General features: G+C 34.0%; 4 protein-coding genes across 6 annotated transcripts; 3 read left to right on the forward strand and 1 right to left on the reverse strand.

The window, feature by feature from the left end:
- Nucleotides 1–2,826: 2,826 nt before the first annotated feature.
- On the reverse strand, nt 2,827–3,864 carry LOC108857022 (uncharacterized). The gene is made up of 2 exons (XM_018630940.2): nt 3,584–3,864; nt 2,827–3,338 (listed from the first exon to the last, which is right to left on the reverse strand). Exons 1-2 carry the CDS (start codon nt 3,804–3,806, stop codon nt 2,827–2,829), a joined length of 735 nt encoding a protein of 244 aa, XP_018486442.2. The 5' UTR covers nt 3,807–3,864.
- Nucleotides 3,865–5,005: 1,141 nt separating this feature from the next.
- LOC108862889 (coatomer subunit beta'-2) lies at nt 5,006–11,519 on the forward strand. Of its 3 annotated transcripts, none has more exons than XM_057010252.1 (25): nt 5,006–5,136; nt 5,312–5,332; nt 5,438–5,499; nt 5,655–5,709; nt 5,923–5,959; nt 6,085–6,410; nt 6,501–6,632; nt 6,725–6,873; nt 7,053–7,121; nt 7,414–7,564; nt 7,661–7,726; nt 7,901–8,089; nt 8,213–8,353; nt 8,484–8,558; nt 8,661–8,837; nt 8,910–9,001; nt 9,087–9,203; nt 9,476–9,590; nt 9,676–9,747; nt 9,943–10,139; nt 10,217–10,310; nt 10,397–10,503; nt 10,602–10,731; nt 10,811–11,009; nt 11,157–11,519. In XM_057010252.1, the coding sequence occupies exons 1-24, from the start codon at nt 5,134–5,136 to the stop codon at nt 10,961–10,963; spliced, it is 2,730 nt and encodes a 909-aa protein (XP_056866232.1). In that variant the 5' UTR covers nt 5,006–5,133; the 3' UTR covers nt 10,964–11,009; nt 11,157–11,519. The 3 variants fall into 3 exon arrangements, with proteins under 3 accessions (XP_056866232.1, XP_056866233.1, XP_056866234.1); XM_057010253.1 differs by having other exon boundaries at nt 10,814–11,009; XM_057010254.1 differs by having other exon boundaries at nt 10,817–11,009.
- A 180-nt stretch (nt 11,520–11,699) lies between these two features.
- Nucleotides 11,700–13,995, forward strand: LOC108856245 (nuclear pore complex protein NUP50A). Its single transcript, XM_018630009.2, has 2 exons — nt 11,700–11,851; nt 12,417–13,995. Exon 2 carries the CDS (start codon nt 12,453–12,455, stop codon nt 13,758–13,760), a length of 1,308 nt encoding a protein of 435 aa, XP_018485511.2. The 5' UTR covers nt 11,700–11,851; nt 12,417–12,452; the 3' UTR covers nt 13,761–13,995.
- Nucleotides 13,996–16,762: 2,767 nt separating this feature from the next.
- Nucleotides 16,763–19,709, forward strand: LOC108856394 (beta-D-glucopyranosyl abscisate beta-glucosidase). Its single transcript, XM_018630175.2, has 12 exons — nt 16,763–17,033; nt 17,137–17,206; nt 17,298–17,353; nt 17,496–17,571; nt 17,662–17,739; nt 17,820–17,907; nt 17,996–18,260; nt 18,355–18,464; nt 18,553–18,805; nt 18,921–19,023; nt 19,107–19,218; nt 19,301–19,709. Exons 1-12 carry the CDS (start codon nt 16,872–16,874, stop codon nt 19,506–19,508), a joined length of 1,581 nt encoding a protein of 526 aa, XP_018485677.1. The 5' UTR covers nt 16,763–16,871; the 3' UTR covers nt 19,509–19,709.
- Nucleotides 19,710–20,890: the final 1,181 nt, after the last annotated feature.

Genomic DNA, 20,890 nt, shown 5'->3' on the forward strand with positions numbered 1-20,890 from the left:
TATTTTCAGTCAAAAAAACATAACATTTATTCATAAACTGATTTACGCAATATATTCGAGTTCAGCCGTGAGAATTAAGATTTTAGTTTTGGTAAAGAACAAAATCCAACGAGAAGCTGATTTATTCGTAGTATACAAGCTTTTATTAATAAGAATAAAACTTTTAAGGTTCGATTGAACTTTTTCGTATTGTTATATTATGTGTGTCTTAAATGTGATGTCGAGTTTTATCTCAAGATTAAAAGGAGCATCTGATCTATTAATTTAGGAATTATCTACTATTTGAAGTTCTCACTTAAATTTTGGACTTTTTCATAATTATTGCTAAAATATATGATGTCTCCTATACAATGCAACTTACCAACTTAAATTAAACCAAATCTTAACTAACATAAATTAGTTAAACCTAACCAGTAACTGGGCGTTCAGGTACCCATTCGGGTTTCGGTTCAGTCCATTCGGGTTTCGGGTTTTTGGGGTCAAAGATTTCAGCTCCAGTCGGATATTTTTAAATTTCGGTTCGGGTTCGATTCGGATCTTTACGAGTTCGGTTCGGGTTCGGATAACCCATTTAAAATGTTTTTAAATTTTCAAAATTTATTATATACTTTAAATTTTCAAAATCTATAAGAAAAATAATATATTACATATAAATTTTCATAATATATATGCCAAAATACCTTAATTTAACACATAAATTAGTTTTCTTTGAATATTTGGATAAATAATCAATAGATATTTAACTATTTTGATGTTTTAAGTATATTTTAGCTATTTTAAACATTTACTTTTGACTATTTCCATATATTTTCCGAGTATTTTGGAAAATTAAAAAGGTATCTTATATATTTTTAATATTTTTAATATACATTATATATAAAAATAATGTATATATTCAAGTATATAAATTTATTTCGGATACATTCGGGTACCCAAAATATTTCGGTTCGGATCGGGTTCGGTTTCGGTTCTTTAAATACCGAAATTTTGAATCCGTTCGGATATTTAATCAATTTTGGTTCGGGTTCAGTGCTACTTTTTTGGATCGGGTTCAGTTCGGTTTTCGGGTTCGGATTTTTTGCCCAGCCCTAATTAGATCATATAAAACTGAATCACTCTTAAATCAACGAGTTCTATAATATCCGACTCATTTACAACGTAAGCATACAAAGACCGTGTATGCTTATGCTCATTGATCTTCCAAAAACCAAATAATTGTGGCATAGACCAACATAGACTCATGTTCGTATCACTAACTTTACTTCCATATATTTACTCTTCACCTACATCATATCACAACATACACAGTTATACAAACAACATACACAGTTATACAAGAACATGATTTTTTTGTTCAAACAACAAATAATAGTGGCATATGGTCAATAGATTTTTTTAAATATGTATTTTTATATATTACATTTTACGAGACTATGTATATAAGTTTTTTTTTGAAAAAAGGTATAACTATGTGTATAAGTTAAAAGGTAAAAGGTGTGACAAGGCAAATTATTATACTAAAAATAAAATAAGATTAAATACAAACTAATAACAAGTACAACACAAATTATAACACTATTAAATTCTATATATATATTAATAAAATATTATATATATGTCTAATATATATATATATATATATATATATATATATATATAAATGTTACACAAAATATATATAATATTATATACACATATTATATATACCATATATTATTAATTGAAATTTGACAAATCAATTTCCGTCTTTTGGGGCGGGTAGTAATCTAGTTTAGCTTTTTCTTTCTTAGTTTTGGATATGGTTTTATAAGTTTTGGCCTACTTTTCAATAATTTACTAAAGATAATTTTTTTATCGCTATACTACTTTGTAGTAAAACTAATTAATCAGAGAAAATATAGAACGAGTAGGAATGCAGTGGGTGATTGGTTCAGCTTTATCTTCCTACTTTAGCTTTATTTATTTTTAAAGCACTAAACTTTACCAATCATGTTTTAGCTTTATTTTTGTTAGTCAAAGCGTACAACAAATTACTACTAACTTTTACCAATCATGCTTTAGATTTATTTTTAAAGCTACAGCAAAAAAATCTAAAGCAAATTTTTTTCTTATGATTTTTAGGCAAAAAACCTACATCCTTGTTTTATAGACTGTAGAAGCTTTAAAATGAAAAAAACTATTTATGATATCAAATAAATTAGATAATCATAATAAAAACATTTATAAATATTTTACTTCAATTCTAGGTGTTTTCAAAACTTTTAAATATTTTAAATAACATAAACTATTATTTCTATATCATATTTTAAATAACAGTAAACTTTGATAATTTATAAAAATCATTAATATAAACTATTTTAGTTGATAAAAATAATTATTTTATATTTATATCATATATTTTATTTTGAAATATCTACAACATATAATCTACAACTACAACAAATTTAACTACAACAAAAATCTCTATAAAAAAATCTACAGCAACAACCTTGCAGCTACAACAAACTTACCTACAGCTAAACTATTACAGCTAAATTTTCATAACCACAGTCGAACCAATCGCCCCCGCAGTAGGTACAACTCTAGAATCTAAATCATTGTTGGCGCTCTAGCAGAAAATGAGCTGGAACTACAAGAAACCGAAATGAATATGAAGAAAATATCCCCAAAAAGCTGAGTGAATTGATTTAAAAATAGTTACAAGTCAAAACTAAGTGCTCAAACAAGTTCCAAATCGAAAATTGCGTAAGCAAATATTAGGTCTTTTAGAAACACTATATTTATTTTATGAAAAAAAAATCAAAAAGAAAAAAACTGGGAAAAAAATCATGTAAGATAGGCTCCACAGATAACAACCACCATATAAAGACTACAATCTATTAACATTCCACGAAGAGCTCGATACAGAACAACTCCTCTTTCTAGAAGCTTCTCTGCATCAGACCATTTCTCTCCATTATTACCATTTTTACTCTTAACTTCTTCTTCTTCAATTTCATGACTCGATCCTCCTCCAGAAACTTCCATGGTGAGATGAGACACTACTATAGCACAATCAGTAAGCAGAAGCAACCAAAGAGGTTTCATAGTTAAGATCGTGTCTGATCTTATGATGTTAAATCCCGGGAGTAAAATCACAAACGCAGCTATTGTGAGGGAGCTTAAACTCCGACTTCTTTCTGAGCTTATGATGCTAGCATTGAGTTTCTTGGAGCTGAAGGAACTCCTAGGTCGCTGACTCTTCACTGATCTTGCTTCTTCTGGTTCTGTTGGTTCACTTTTTATTGGTTTGTGAACTATGGTCGAGAGTTTTGGTTCTTCTCTTGCCTTTACTTCCTCTGCATTCATCATGAATATACATTAGGTACAATAACTATTGATCAATTCAGCTATTGAGTGCAATTATTTAATGATGTTTACTACTAAGCACTAAATTAAAATATATGATTTGTAAAATGCAAAATGAAGTTTTTGTTTTGTTTATGTTTGGCTTTGAGTTTACAAATTACAAAACTAAAACAACAACATTATTACAATTTCAATTGCTAATAAAACATTATTTATAACATGTAAATTTGTTTACCTTTGAAATGATACTTAAGAGACGGGCTTTCTTGAATCAGATGACGAGATTGAGCCTGTGGCATGAAAGATTCGCTGAATGTACGTTGGTGTGAATCTGATGATGAGGAAGAAGACGACGGTGAGGAAGGATCAAAGTTATGTACTTGGCCAGTGATTAGAGCTAAACGATCTGATCCTCTTTCCATTATTCTTTTTCTCCTCTCTTCTCTATCCATCACCATCTTCACTGTCAGAAAACGTCGAAAACACAAGCTGTGTTATGTTTGGTTCCAAAAAAGTTGTGTTTTACTATATGTTTAGCTTTTGATACCCTCCAAAGTTAGGTTTTCTTATAGTAGAAAGAAATGCTAAAGAATAGGTCTCTTACGTCTAAATTTAGAAACTACAAAGATGAATTACTCCTATTTTAAAATAATAACAAATCTGGTTGGTCGGTCATGGAGATAGCTCATAGCTCAGTGAAACATTTGCTCTATTATTTTCTAAACTTCAAAGAATTAATATAAATAAATCATGTGGTTCTCAAATTGTATAAATATTTTTAATCAAAATTTACCTCAAAATATTATGGTTCTCTAATTTTTAGGACTGATATCCAGTATACTAAAATAGGAAATGAAAACAAGAACGACTACAATGGGAGTCTAGTCTAACTCTCTCGTTTGAGTCTCGCATACTTTTCACTAGTTTTGTAGTCAAGAAGCTGAATTATATTCGAAATTTTTAAATTATCTTTTTAGGTTAAGGGTAAAATTATTACAGAGTTAATCAGAAAAATTATCTAAAACGTTAACTTAAACGGTATTAGTCTTCGTTTAAGTTTCTATCAATTTAAACCTTGATCCGGTTAAGCTACTGTTTATGTCTATGTGCATATGTTTATCTTTAATCTTGTCGGATATGATTGAATCGTTTATGTCTGTAATCCACGAGTGAACACGAGATTCGAACCTAGGTAACAAAATTCACAGCTGTTTTGTGACTCCTTTACTATTATGCCAAGTCTCGTTAACCAATTTTATTTTGAGACTATTTTTATTTTTAATTAAGTAAATATAATTTAAAAGATATGTATAATGATGATTTTGTGAAAAATTAAAATAAATATTTAACTTTTATAAATAATCTATTATATACATATAAAAAGTATTTAAATAAAATTATTTTTTAAATTTTAAACTTTTACAAATGAAATATCATCAAAAATACATATGTTCAAAACTTAAACTTGTTTAGCGTATTTTATAAAACGGGCTCTATAGTATATCGGATAAAATCACCTTTATAAATGGGTTTTCCTCGATTAAGTTTACTAATAAATATAATAGGCCTTTGAAGAGCCCAACAAGTAGTGGCAATTTCGTAATATCTGACTAACCCGCTCAACTCACTCGTAATTTGTTCAGCAAAACATGAGATTCATTTTTATGAGCTAAAAACGTTGTTGTTCTGTTCGTCCTTGGATCTCCTCCGATTTGCAGATTTAAGCGATTGATTCGAGATCCATCCGAAGGGGGCGCATCTCCCTTCCGCGCTTAATCTTTAAACATGGTGAGTAGTGTAAAACTCTTTCAGATCTCGAGTGAATCTGTCATTCGATTCGAGTGAGAGAGATCGTGTAATCTCAGATCGCTCGTTTTGTGTAAAATTTGATTTTAGTTTAATGATGTTATTATTTGAAGTGGAGTACTGACTATTGGGTTCTGTTTTATTTTTGTTGAAACAGCCTCTAAGACTCGAGATCAAGGTACACTATTTCCACTGGGGATTCATTTTAGAACATTATCTCTTGTTCCAGACTGTGTTTGATGATATAATTCGATTTTCCTTTGTTTTTTTTTTTTTGGATCAGAAAAAATTAGCTCAAAGGTCTGAGAGAGTCAAATGTGTGGATCTGCATCCTACAGAACCATGGTATTTTTTTCAAGCTCTGGTTCTGCTTTTCCGCATCTTAGTTTCATGTTTATTTATTTATATTCATATAATCCTACAGTACATTTTAGTCTTTTTACCTTTGTTTTCTGCTATTCACCGACTGTGAACCTGATATCACAACATTTATCTTGCAGGATTCTAGCGAGTTTGTACTCTGGAACCTTGTGTATTTGGAACTACCAGACACAGGTCGGTGAATAATTTGATTTTCTTTTTCTCTTTTCTTATGAACGTAGTTTTTCAATGAACTAATTTATGATAAGGAATGACCAAAAGTGCAACCCAAAGATTATTTTCCCTCTGTATTCTATGAGCTTTCACTTTCTTCTCATAGAATTTTTTAGGCCGCTTTTATGATTCACGGGACTTATTAGAATCTGAATCTTGCTTGATAATCCATAGGTGATGGCAAAGTCTTTCGAGGTGACCGATTTACCAGGTATACATCTTTCTTTCTTTGCTTCTTTATTTAGTTTTTTTTTGTTGTATGTACTATGTAGTCTTCTCGGGTTTGTTGCTTATACTGATTTTTTTTTAATTATTATTATTATTATGACTTTTCAGTTCGGTCAGCCAAGTTTATAGCACGGAAGCAATGGGTTGTGGCAGGAGCTGATGATATGCATATCCGTGTATACAATTACAATACCATGGATAAGGTTAAAGTGTTTGAGGCTCACTCTGACTACATTAGATGCGTTGCTGTTCATCCAACCCTTCCGTATGTGCTGTCATCTTCTGATGATATGCTCATTAAGCTCTGGGACTGGGAAAAGGGTTGGGCTTGCACTCAGATATTCGAGGGACACTCGCACTACGTGATGCAAGTCACATTTAATCCAAAAGACACCAACACTTTTGCCAGTGCATCACTCGATCGTACCATAAAGGTGCTGAAATGGTCTAAGCTTTTAATTTGATTATGGCTTAGTCCGCATAAGTTTCTGACATTCTATGTTTACTTGCTTGCTCCTCTTCAGATCTGGAATCTTGGTTCTCCAGACCCAAATTTTACATTGGATGCCCATCAGAAAGGAGTGAACTGCGTAGACTATTTCACTGGTGGTGACAAGCCCTATTTGATTACCGGCTCTGATGATCACACTGCTAAGGTCTGCGTCATGTTCAGTACTCTGATAGATGCTACATTTCTACTGGACATTATGTGCGTTCAGGTTATTTACAAGTTGAGTTTCGAAATCAGGTCTGGGACTATCAAACAAAGAGTTGTGTCCAGACCCTTGACGGGCACACACACAATGTTTCTGCCGTATGTTTCCATCCAGAGCTTCCAATTATAATCACAGGTTCGGAAGATGGTACCGTTCGAATTTGGCATGCAACTACGTACAGGTATTATAATATGAACATTTTTTTTTGTTGGAATTTAACAATTTAATTCTTCTTGTATGCCTCCAGCGTACCTATACCATTTTCAGTTGGACTTTATTTACCTTGCCTTCATTACCAATTTCTTATATTGTCCTTCCGTTTGTAGTCCAAACTTCCTAATGTCTGCTTTTTTCTTTCAGGCTAGAGAACACATTAAATTATGGCCTCGAGAGAGTTTGGGCCATTGGCTACATTAAAAGTTCACGCCGGTAAGTTTTTTGATTTTTGTTCCCTCATCTAATGCATTCCTTTCACTTAAGACGAGAAGTTGACCTTACTAATAACTAGAGTAGATTTTCTCTCTCAGTTGATACTGAAACAACATTCATTGAATCTGTGCCTCTGGCGTTCAATTTATTGACACACTTGTGGTTGTTTTTTCTCTTTCTAACTTCGACTATATGTAAAGATAAAAGTTCTTAGATACTGAGAGTTTACTTGTTTTAGTACTCCATTGAGTTGTCCTGCGAAACCATAAACCGTATTGTTTTCACTTCACAGGGTTGTGATCGGATATGATGAAGGAACAATCATGGTTAAACTTGGAAGAGAAATTCCTGTCGCTAGCATGGATAGTACCGGAAAAATCATATGGGCTAAGCATAATGAAATTCAAACTGCGAACATCAAAAGTATCGGTGCAGGTTACGAGGTATAGGCCGTACTTGTAACTCTAACACTGTGCCACAGGATGACCTATATGTTCATTTGTTTGCCTGATGTTGTTATCCCCTTTTCTCTATGTTAGGTTACTGATGGAGAGAGGTTGCCCTTGGCTGTTAAAGAGCTGGGGACTTGTGATCTTTATCCACAAGTGAGTGTTACTAGCAGCAATTAGTTTATTTGGGAAAATATTTCTGCATAGCTGGTATGATTGGCACGTGCCTCAAAAGTTTTGGGTATCGTTAAGAAGTTTCAATTTCTGATTATATATATATATCTGTTCTCGCCTTATCTCAGTCTCATATGTGGGTATTCTGACTCTCAGAGCTTGAAGCACAATCCGAATGGGAGGTTTGTCGTAGTCTGTGGAGACGGGGAGTATATAATCTACACGGCCTTGGCTTGGAGAAATAGGTCATTTGGTTCTGGACTTGAATTCGTTTGGTCGTCTGAGGGGGAGTGTGCGGTTAGAGAAAGCTCATCAAAGATTAAGACATTTAGCAAAAATTTCCAGGTTCGTATTCTCCTTGTGTCTGTTCTAAGACGTTTTGTTAGAAGATGATTCAATGGTTATTACTGTTACTTCTCATGGAGATAGCTACTTTTGGATCTGACTCATTTAAAAAAAAAAATTCAGGAGAAAAAGAGTGTCCGCCCTACTTTCTCAGCTGAGAAGATCTTTGGGGGAACCTTGTTAGCTATATGTTCAAGTGATTTCATTTGCTTTTATGATTGGGCTGAATGTAGGCTGATTCAACGTATTGACGTCACTGTAAAGGTATCCTGGTTAACTTTTCTCAGTTTGTTATGAGAAGTTTAATTCAACACATATTTGATATCACATTCAGATGGAGGTTATCCTCGTTTATTTCTGCCCAATTCTTATTGTTGCCATGTAACGTTTGCAGAATCTTTATTGGGCTGACAGTGGAGATTTACTAGCTATTGCTAGTGACACGTCATTCTACATCTTGAAATACAACGTGAGTATCCTGTCCAACAAGGCAACAACACTCTTAATCTGTGAATCCTCGATACAATTCTTGGACTGTTCAATCTCTTACTATTGTGTTCCTGTTTTACAGCGCGACTTAGTTTCCGCACATTTTGATAGTGGAAGGTCAACTGAGGAAGAAGGTGTTGAGGATGCATTTGAGGTTCTCCATGAGAATGATGAACGTGTTAGGACAGGTCTATGGGTTGGTGACTGTTTCATTTACAACAACTCTTCTTCAAAGCTTAACTATTGTGTCGGAGGCGAGGTATTGTGCATATCTCTTGGTTACTTTGTTATGAACAGACTTTGATGGTAGTTGCTAACATCCTTACATTAGGTAACCACAATGTATCATTTGGACCGCCCAATGTATTTGTTGGGCTATCTCGCAAGTCAAAGTCGGGTGTTCCTGGTTGACAAAGAATTCAAGTAAGTGCCTAGATTTGGTGTTTATATTTCAGATTGGTTTAGAAGTTTGTTATGTCTAACCTCCTGTTCTTTTTTGGGGATGCAGTGTTATAGGATACACCTTGCTGCTAAGCCTGATTGAGTACAAGACTCTTGTGATGCGAGGTGATCTAGACAAAGCTAGTGAAATCTTACCTACTATTCCTAAAGATCAGCATAACAGGTAACTGTTGTCGTCAATTAGTATCTAAGCTTCGATGTGTTAATGCGGTTCATTCTTTAGCGCACTTAACCTCGTGCTGCGTGATGTATTTGTTAGTTTAATCATTCCTATGCTCATTTTATTTATTTATTGATGAAGTAATACGATCACTTACTCTTAGAGAATTGTCGTGTCTAGATCTGCTCACTCGAATGTTTAACATGCTACACCTATCAATGGTTGTTTCATGAATGTTTCTCTTTATTTATTTTGAGGATGTTTATACTTGTCAGTGTTGCTCATTTCCTGGAGTCACGGGGAATGATTGAAGATGCTCTGGACATTGCAACCGACCCTGACTACAGATTTGAGTTGGCCATACAACTGGGAAGACTTGAAATCGCGCAGGTGTGTTGCTGAATAAAATGTGTTTTTTACTTCTTCTTTTCTTTTGTTGGCGATATATAATGTATTTTCGATTAAATGCTTGTAGGAAATCGCTGTAGAAGTACAGAGCGAGTCTAAGTGGAAGCAATTAGGAGAGTTAGCCATGTCCTCTGGGAAGGTATATCTTTTCTTTTACACATTTCTTCCTAGCGTTTTGTAATGATATATCAATTGGTTACATTAGGATTCTGATATTTTTTTCGATGAAGTGAGAGCAGAGAACAATATTATCCTACAATAGCAAGTTACATGTTTCTTGTCCTCTGATGTGCAGATTTGCATCTAACTCTTTTCGTTTATGTCATCATGACAGCTTGAATTGGCAGAGGAATGCATGAAGTATGCGATGGATTTGAGTGGTTTGTTACTGCTTTATTCTTCTCTGGGAGATGCTGAAGGCGTGTCAAAACTTGCAACACTTGCTAGAGAACAAGGGAAGAACAATGTCGCCTTTCTTTGCCTGTTCATGCTGGGTAAATTGGAAGATTGTTTGGACTTATTAGTGGAGAGGTAATTCATTAGTAGAGTTTTGGAGAATCAAATTCGTGCACCTTTGGTTATCTGTGTGACAATGATTCTTTCCACAGTAACCGGATACCAGAAGCTGCTTTGATGGCAAGATCATATCTTCCAAGCAAAGTATCTGAGATAGTAGCTCTGTGGAGGAAAGATTTGAGCAAGGTTATTCTTTTTATCTTTGTTTCTACTGTAAAGTGGATTTGTGGTCAAGGAATATGGTTTAAAGTTTGAGTTTCCCTTGTATACAGATTAATTCAAAAGCAGCAGAATCTTTGGCTGATCCTGAGGAGTACTCAAATCTTTTTGATGATTGGCAAGTTGCTCTTTCCGTCGAAGCAAAAGCTGCAGAGACAAGGTAATCACGGAGTGTATCATTAATACCTAGTGCATCATCCGCATGATTACTCAGTGAGATGCTAGACCTCTCTTGATTGGACTATTCTTTGTTTGCAGGGGAGTTTATTCAGCTGCCGAAAACTATCCTAGCCATGCTGATAGATCATCCATGACCCTAGTGGAAGCCTTTAGAAACTTGCAAGTTGAGGAAGAGGAATCATTTGAAAATGGAGACATGGATCATGAGGTGACCCTTTTCGTCCCCTCCAAATATACTTCCAGCGTTGAGTTACCTGAGCTTCTTTTTTGTTTTTTTCTTGGCTTAGCAGGAGGAGGTAGTAGCAGAAGAAGAAAATGGAGATGAAGAAAAGAATGAAGTGGTTGTTGATGGTGACTCAACCGATGGAGCAGTGCTTGTAAACGGAAGTGAGGCTGAAGAAGAGTGGGATACGAATAATGAAGGAAACCCATCAGCTTAATAGCAAAAGTAGTTGCAAGGCCAATCTCTGAATATTTTGTCTTGAGGTGCTTCATTTTGATCCCCGCACAGATAAATCTCATTTGCATCCTTCATAGCAAAACCTTTAGGAACATAATACCAAGTTGTTGTTTTTTAAAACGTGACCTGGACTGAGGATCTTTTCTGGCTTCTTTTTTTGTGTTGTTATGCAGTGAGCAATGGCCAAAGTTGAAGCAACAATGGTGGTGAGGTGAGACTAAGTTTCTTTCTGAACAACATGGCTCAAGTATTCGAGGAGCATGGAACCCCACATTCATTGAAGAGTGTTTGATACCCATTGTAATAAGAAGTTTTTGAGGATTTAGATGAAAAGAGAGAGAGAGAGAGAGAGAGTTGCTCAAAGGAAAAATGGTAGTAGTGTTCCTTTTGTTCGTCTCTTTTGCACTGAGAGAGATTCTTTAGTATTATTATTACACATGGTTTTGTTTTTTTCCTTACAAACTACTTTTAATTTTATTATCTTGCCTGTAAAATGATTTGTTTTATTTTTGTCCAAAATTTATTGTTTTTTTCTATTGTCGTTTTCTCACTGTTTTGTTGTAGTGGTTTCATGTTGTACTAGCAATTTTGAACCTAGGATTGAGTTGAGTAGAAGGTGAAGCAATAGAAACCAAAACTTTCATTTTTTCAGTAAAGATAACTAAAATCTTAAAAAAAATCGATTTAAATGTATTTTCTGGAAAAAAGGGGAAAGTATGTACCTAAAGTGCAAATAATAATAAAATTCTCACACATCGGTAAAATAAAAAAAAATATAGAGGAAGAACAACTTCTTCTCTTCTTTTTCTAAAGTGTTGTTAAGCTCTTCGTCTCTTCGTCTCTGACCACTTCGCTCCTCGGGCAATAGGTAACTCCTTCTCATCTTTCTCTTCTTCGCGACTCACTTTCGTCTAATCTGAGGCGGTCTCTCGGAAATGATATCTTATTTTATTCTCAGGGTTTTAGCTTCTGTGATTCTAGGGTTTTCACATCCTCGTTAATTTATTTTCTGTTATTGATTGGGCGTTGGGATTAAGCGGAAACCAGTAGGAGCTTTGAATGTAAACCCACCTTTGATTTTTTTTTGTGTTTAGTTTTGAATCCAAAACTGATTTCGATTGGACGGTTCATCTAGGGTTAGAAACAGTTTTATAGATTGAACAGTATCACTATTGTTCGAATTTTTACTCATTATTTGGCTGTTAGATTCCTCTAGTTACATCAAAGCCTAGATGTGTAGGAGTTTTCTCATGTTTCCATTGCATTGTCATCTCTTGTGATCTTTCTTTTTTCTTTTTTTTTTTTGGTTTGGCATTTTCATTTACTTTTATTATGTCTTATGCATTGTTATTATCTTTAGATTGACATATGTATATCCAAGAACTGTATTTTTGTTATCTGTTTTTAATATATATTGATGCTTTTTTTTGTAGGTCTACTTTATTAATTGTCTGTGAATCATTTCTCGAATGGGGGACTCAGAAAACGCTAACCAACCTTCAAAGAAGAGAGGTGCCTTGAAGCAGCTGTCCCGTGAGAATCCAGACGATGATGATGACGACATTGGTTCAGCTGAACTTGAGAGTGGAACTTTCAAGAAGGCCCCTGATGAGGTCTTGGCAACTAGAAGAATTGTCAAAATCAAGCGCAAAGACCCATCATCTGCTGCACCACCAGCAGCCGCAACTTCCAACCCTTTCGCTGGAATTCAATTGCTCCCTCCTACCGCTGTGCCTGAGTCTAAAGTGGCTCCAGCTGAAGCCGTAGTTGAGGACAATCAAAAGGCAGCTGATACCGAAGACGGTGATGAAGTTGATAGTGAGAAGAAGGTTGATGTCAAAGATTCTACTGCTGGGGAAGAGCCTGAAAAGACTAAAGACAAGGATGATGAAAATGAGTGTGGAAAGACATCTGATGCTGGTGTAGACCAGACCGTCTCGGGTGTTAGCAACGCTGTGGAAGGAACTGATCAAACTGAGGATCCTCTTGAGAAGGTGGAATCAGGAGGTGGTGATCAGACTGAGAGAAAAGAAAAAGAAGGCGAAGCAAGCGTTGAAGCAGAATCAGCAGATAAGAACGGTGATAATAATAATAATAATGGCTCCTTGAGTTCTTTCCAGCAGCATTCAAGTAGCAAAAACGCCTTCACCGGACTCGCCAGTACACAGTCTTCTGGATCTTCCTTCTCATTTGGTGTTGTGTCTCAGGATGGTTCAACTGGTGGTTCTGGATCTCTCTTCGGCTTCGGCCTCTCAAACAGCTCCAACAGCAACCCACCTTCTTCCCTTTTCGGTGCATCTGGATCTTCCATTATCAACAAGAGCGAAGGTACTGGGTTTCCTCCAAAGCAAGAGGTTTCCACAGAAACAGGAGAAGAGAACGAGAAAGTCGCCTTCTCAGCCGACTCGATTATGTTTGAATATCTTGACGGAGGGTGGAGAGAGCGCGGCAAAGGAGAAGTCAAGGTGAACGTTTCAAGCAATGGCGGTAAAGCAAGGCTGGTCATGAGAACTAAAGGAAACTACAGGTTGATCTTAAACGCGAGTCTTTACCCGGAGATGAAACTTGCAAGCATGGACAAGAAAGGAATCACATTCGCCTGTGTGAATAGTGAAGGCAGAGAAGGTCTCTCTACGTTTGCACTCAAGTTCAAAGATCCGACAATCGTTGAGGAGTTTCGTGTAGCTGTTGACAAACATAAAGACAGTAAGCCGGTAGAAACGGTTCCTCTACTGAAGACACCTGAGAACTCTCCAACAGCTACAGATGCTGCCTGAAGAGAAAGGTAAAAGAAAAACATTAAGAAACACTTCCTCTTTGCCTTTTGTGTCTTTACTTTCAAGTAGTTGAATTTTGAGGCAGAGAAAACTAGAGATTTGAAGAAGTTTGTTGTTGTTGTTTTCATTTTCAAGAGTTGTTGAGACTTTCTGGTTGGCATAAGACTTAAAACCTCTTTATATGAACCATTTGTTTCATATATATATATATATATATCTGCTTCCGGTTTCACAATTTGATCTGGTTTTGTATGAGGCTCCCAAATGATTCAGTTGGATTCTTGAGTGTTTCGAATGAAGACTATAGCATCTTTCAAAATTTGTAGTTGGTACACAAAGGTTCAGTTATAGTTGTTCCACGAACGCCTCAATTACATTGTTTCATTAACCTGGGATAATGTTGTGGGTTTTCTTCAAATTGAACAATATTTTTTTTTAAAGAAATTTTATTTCACTTTAGAAATTTATTTTTTTTCTCTTTCTACGTTTAACATATTAAATAATATCTGTAGAATTTAGAAGTTGGTTGGTTCCAAAAAATCTCAGTGATAGGTGTGGGTGTCTCCATCGGAACAGTGGGGCTAATGATTCTCTAGACAACAAATATTTTCTAGCTTTATATCCTTCAGAGAGGAAAATCATTAATGATTTTATTGATCTTTTTCAATGACATTTACAACATGGCAAGTGAATTGTTTTTTTCTCATTGTCTACAATAATGCAAAATTCCCTTTGGTGGACCGGTCCCATCATTAACTCCATTTGTTCTAAAATGAAATAACTCCAAAATGAAAAACACTGCACACAATAGATTTTAGTTTTTGAGTATTTTGTTAGAACATCTCTACGACACCTTATTATTATTATAAAAGATTTTGTTCTCTAGCATACTTTTTATATTTTTAACATCCGAATTTTATTTGCTTTTTTCATATTGAATATGTAAGTTCAGATGTAAAAAGAAGAAGAAGCAAATTGCATAAAAATATCTATTATTTTTAGACGCAATAGATAGAAAGTAGAAATATACTTTGGAGGCACCAAGCCACCAAGTACATCCAAAACTAAAAAATTAGACTGCAAAGTATAAGCTATCATCACTTAATTACAATTATAAAATGATGTCATATTATATACATATATATTTCTGAATTTTCATTATGATAAATAATTAGATATTTTGATTTGGTGTGTCAATTGTAAATTACGTTTTAGTACCAAGATCGCATCATCTAATTTAATAAAATTTGCAAAATAATACTTCTACGAAATATTTATAATACATTTTCTATATAAAAAGTTGGCGCTAAGTTTCTAGAATTTCATTTGTAAATTGAATTTCTGTCCAGAATGCCTTAACCTCCTAGTTAACAACAAAATAAATAAATAAATTTCAATCGTGCATATATGGCCGGTTTATGAGGGAGGACGGTCAGTGCAACCAGTCCGGGATCCGCTCCAAATTTAATTATATTAAAGGCTTTAATTAGCGTGTCGGGGTTTAGATTTGGACAGTATTAAACACATAATATCACATAATTTCTAGCTAAAATTCAAATAGAAATAATTATCTGCTGCTTGAGTTAAAAAGAACTCACAAAAGCAAAATATTTTGACAAAACTAACTAGTTATAGAGACCAAAAAAATTTGCCCAAGGTCCTCCGTCAGTGTTAAGCCGGCCCTGCGTGCATATGGTGAATTTATGTCTTATTAGTATCCCAAATTATTTAAGAAGGCAACACTTATCTATTTGAAGAAAAGGAAACTCATGTCTCCATGCTTCGTGTAACACTTTATTTTGATATGCAGTGTTAGATAAGGTTACAGATATATCACTTTGGAATCATTTATTCCACCAAACTTTTAGATACATCCATCCATCATATAATATAATTTATAAATACATATGAAAATACAAAGTTTGTGAAATGACTACATTGCTCTTCTAACTAAAAAGAGAGTAGAGCTTTTGTTTGGGCACGTTTTTTTCCTCTTCTCGTGGTGGTTAATACAATGTAACTAACCAATGATTTTGTCACATTATTTCTTATTTCACAAATGTACTCTCTACCTCTTGGACCGTCGGACAAAGTTCCAAAAACATACCAGATTTTTTATACGAGGATATTCAATTGCCAAATAATTATTTGTTTAGTTGTTATCAAGATATCATGTAACTACAGATTGTGGGAGTATTTTTGACGTTGATTAAAAAAGGGAGTATTTTTGACCTTTTGCGTAAACTTAGTTTTTTTTTTGGTTTTACATGGGTTTAATTACAACATCTTGAGTGGATCTGGTTAGAACACTTAAATCAAATTAAATGAGACTAGAGTGAGTCACAATAACCTGATAGATCCGGTTAAAATCTAGTCTTCAAAAGAGGAGCCATAGTTCCTGAATCAGGAACTTGGAAATAATACCAAACTGGTTCCTGAGTATACGAAGAACCCCTCGTGGTTATAGTAAGTTAACGCACTTGTGCTTGTGAACTTGTGGTGATTGGTATGATTAAATCAGAATAATATAGCAAATAACTATACATGCGATGTATGTCCGCTTGTATGAACAGATAAGAGTGTCTAATTCAAACTATGAACAACCGGATCTATTTAATGCGGGTTAGCAAATCCACATAGATTAATCGGTCCGGACTCGGTCCGCGGGACTTCCCATTCCAATGACTATCACAAAAGAAACTATACATGCAATGTGAAAGCTTCCAATATATAGGTGCTACAGTCTCATTTAAAAATCTTATAGTATATGAGTCAAAAGTAAATTACCGTATTATAAGCAAGTAACAAGACTTATAATGAAAAGCAAAACTAGACTTATAATGACTGGCACTCGTAAATAATAATAGAAAACGGTTTCTTTTTGTTTCCGGACCCTTGTAACGAAGAAACACGTTTTTTTTGTTTAATTTAAAATTGAACCTAACTTAAATTTCGACACGCACTTATGATGACGGTACTGAAATCACATTGAATACACAACACTAGTAGCACTTACAGAACACTGTATATAAACACCATCACTCCTTCACTTCATCTTCACCAATTAACTCAACCAGTGTTTAGAGTGAAAGAGAAGGAGAGAAACACAAAATGGTGAAGTTCGAGAGGGTTCCTTTACTGTTAGGGTTAGTTCTGGTTCTACTTCTGGTCGGAGCCAAAGCCAGTGAACCTGTCTGTCGTCAAGCTGAGAAGTTTAGCAGAGCTAGCTTTCCTGAAGGTTTCCTTTGGGGAACCGCAACCGCAGCGTTTCAGGTCCAACTTTGACATTATTTTTCTTTCAAAATATGTTTTGTGTTTTTAATGGGTTCTATGATTATTAATTGTTTCATTTTGCTATTTAATGTTTGTAATATAGGTTGAAGGAGCTGTTGATGAAGGCTGCAGAGGTCCAAGCATGTGGGACACTTTCACTAAGAAATATCCACGTCTGTACATTGTTTTTCTCCCTTTGTCTATATTTGATACTATACACTAATACACATAGTTTATTTAAACAATACTGAAATAAATTTCCAGATAGATGCCAAAATCATAACGCTGACGTAGCTGTTGATTTCTACCATCGTTACAAGGTAATATAAAATTACCAATTTAACTTTTGTTTTAATTTTACTTTTATGGCTAACAGTTTTTTTTTTGTCGCTCATAGGTTTTATTATTAGTTATATTATTTTCTATTTCTAATGGTTATTATTATTTTATTATGTTTAACAGGAAGATATCAAGTTGATGAGAGACCTCAACACTGATGCTTTTAGACTTTCTCTTGCGTGGCCTCGAATTTTTCCTCGTAAGTTTTTTTAATTTTAATTTGTTAGTCAACATTTTACTTTGGTTAAAAAAATTAAAATAAGAAGGTGAAATGCAAAATGAATAACAGATGGAAGAATGTCTAAGGGAATAAGCAAACAAGGAGTCCAATTCTACCACGACCTCATCGATGAGCTTCTTAAAAACAGTAATTTTTATTCACCTCCCTGAAAATTGATAAAAACATGTTAATGCTAACAATTATTTTGTTTGTCTTTGTGAATATAGAGATAACTCCACTAGTCACTGTATTTCACTGGGATACTCCTCAGGACTTAGAAGATGAATACGGTGGTTTCTTGAGTGGTAACATTGTGTAAGTACTTTATTTTCTTGATTAATATTATTGTTTATATTTATAGTAACTAAATGAAAATTATTATATGTTACTGATAAAAATACAGGAAGGATTTTACGGAGTATGCAAACTTTACTTTCCATGAATACGGGCACAAAGTGAAGAACTGGATCACATTCAATGAGCCATGGGTGTTTAGTCGTGCCGGTTATGACGTCGGGAAGAAAGCTCCGGGACGTTGTTCACCATACATTGAAGAATGGGGAAAGCATTGTGAAGATGGACGGTCAGGATTTGAAGCTTATCAAGTCAGTCACAACTTACTCTTAGCTCATGCTCATTCCGTTGAAGCCTTCAGAGCATGCGAACAGGTTCATTTTAAATTACAAGAGTATTATATTTTACTTTCAAACTTTTTAATCTAAATATATATCATTCTCTTTTTTTTTTTGTAAAAATTTATAGTGCGCTGGGGGTAAAATAGGAATTGCACACAGTCCAGCTTGGTTTGAACCAGCCGACCTTGAGAGTATTGGAGCTCCCATTGAACGTGTGCTTGATTTCATCCTGGGATGGTAAAATAATTAAATACCTTGGTATAAACTTACACTAGTTAATTTCTAATATAAGCTTATGTCACTATTATTTTTGAACATAAAACAGGCATTTGCATCCAACAACTTACGGAGACTATCCACAGTCGATGAAGGATCGCATTGGTCATAGATTGCCAAAGTTCACTGAAGCTGAAAAGAGAATCCTAAAGAACTCTGCAGATTTTGTCGGAATGAATTATTATACATCATTGTTTGGTGCTAATATGAAGACAGGTGATTCCAAGAACCCGAGTTGGACGACCGACTCCCTTGTTCAGTGGGAAAGTAAGACTGTGGATGGATACAAGATTGGTAGCAAGGTAACTGGATCTTTTTTTGTTGTTCTTCTCACACTTGCCTTTTTTTCTACTTTGTAAATTTATAATAATATAGATTTCTAATAAATAACACTAATTGAATTGTTTCATTAATCAGCCTGCCGGTGGGAAACTGGATGTGTATTCAAGAGGAATGAGGAAGCTTTTGAAGTATATCAAGGACAACTATGGAGACCCAGAAATTATGATTACTGAGAATGGTTAGCGAAAAAATCTTAAACCCAATACTATATTTCATTTTACCTTAATAAAACTTAATTTGTTCTTTTTTCTTTCTTTAAAGGATATGGAGAGGATCTTGGAGACTTACACAATGACGTCGCAGTTGGAACAAATGATCACAACAGGAAATATTATCTCCAGAGGCATCTTTTGAGTTTGCATGAAGCCATATGGTAAGTAAAAAAAAAGCAAACTAGTAGAAACGTCACACACTAAATAAATAATTAATAAGATGAACATTATTGCTTTTTGTAGCGACGACAAGGTTAAAGTTACTGGATACTACGTGTGGTCTTTGATGGACAACTTTGAGTGGCAAGATGGTTACAAGGCTAGGTTCGGGCTTTACTACATCGATTTCCAAAACAATTTGACCCGTCATCAGAAAGTTTCCGGCAAATGGTATGCTGATTTTCTTAAGCCGGGATTTCCAACATCCAAGATATTGAGGGAAGAACTCTAAGATCAAGAATCCAAATCCTGAATCCTCTGAAGAATAAGTTAACGTATTGCAAGGGTCTTGTTATTGAGGATTACTATCTGTTTTGTGTGTATTATGGATCATCTTTATCGTTTTTATCTATGTTTTCTTTCATGTTAGCCAGGCTTGAGGTTCTGTAGTAGTCATCGTATTAATAAGATGTTGTTTACGTCAACAAAATAATATGGTGTTGCCTCCTTTTTAGTTCGTTTTATAATAATAACTTAAATCTTAAATTAATTCAAAGAAGAAAGCTGATGTACAAGATATGTGACTCTATTTTCAAGTAATATCAAAATTCTCATCGTGAAAAGAAAGAAAAAATTGAAGCTTGTATATGATTTTTTTTGTTGAGAAACATGAATGCTGAAACTCCATGGCTCTCGCAAGCTGAAACTGAAGCTGTTTATCTCGAATAGAACCACATCGCCTGATCTCCATGGAGCCACTACATACCAATATCCAATACTCCCCCTGATACTATATATTCCTTTCAAGAACTATTGAAAATATATCAACTTGTGTTGCTATATAGAAAGGTTAAAAAGTAAATTAATCTCTGATTTCCTTCATAGTACAAAGTTGGCTACAATGCAAAAGGTGAATCAATAGCTTATACTCCCTCCGTTCCTAAAAAATAGATGTTCTAGAAAAAATTTGTTTCAAAAAAATAGATATTTTATATTTTCAATACAATTTTTGTTAATTAATAATGAAAAATTGTGAAGTTCAAAAATATTAATTATAATTTGTAAAATCTTATTGGTTTAAAAGTATAGGAAATATAAAATTACAGAAAACAATGCATTTATAGCTAAATTTTAATATGTTTTATTAAAAAATGTGAAAATTCTAAAACATCTATCTTTTTGAAACAGATAAAGTATTTATTTACTAGTTTAAATTACCATATTACAATACTTTTGCTTACTAAAATCAGTAACAATTAATTCAACTGTAAAAGCTGACCAGCAATAATATTTTGATTTATGGTTGTAAATCTTTTCTTGTGAACGTGGATCTACTACGATGTTGAAATTCGTGAAAATCGAAGGTGACTACAAAAAAAACTTAAATTCTGCTACGAAACTTTTATATTTTTGATTTTTAGAAAAATTGTTTAAGCTTTTAATTTTTATTTACAAGAAATTACATTTCCCTAGTTTTAGAGAACCAGAAACTAAAAACACTTGGACAAATGCATGATATTCAAGTGTAAACTTCGTTATTCTTTTACAAAAAAAAAAAAACTTCGTTATCCTAATTGGATAACCTTTATGAGAATTGTTTTAATTTAAGTGTGTGGTTGTTATTATGCATGATATAATAATATGTTTAAAGATTTTAATATTATGAACTATACA

This window comes from Raphanus sativus, chromosome 5, assembly GCF_000801105.2.
Source record: "Raphanus sativus cultivar WK10039 chromosome 5, ASM80110v3, whole genome shotgun sequence".
NCBI classification, from domain to species: Eukaryota; Viridiplantae; Streptophyta; class Magnoliopsida; order Brassicales; family Brassicaceae; genus Raphanus; species Raphanus sativus.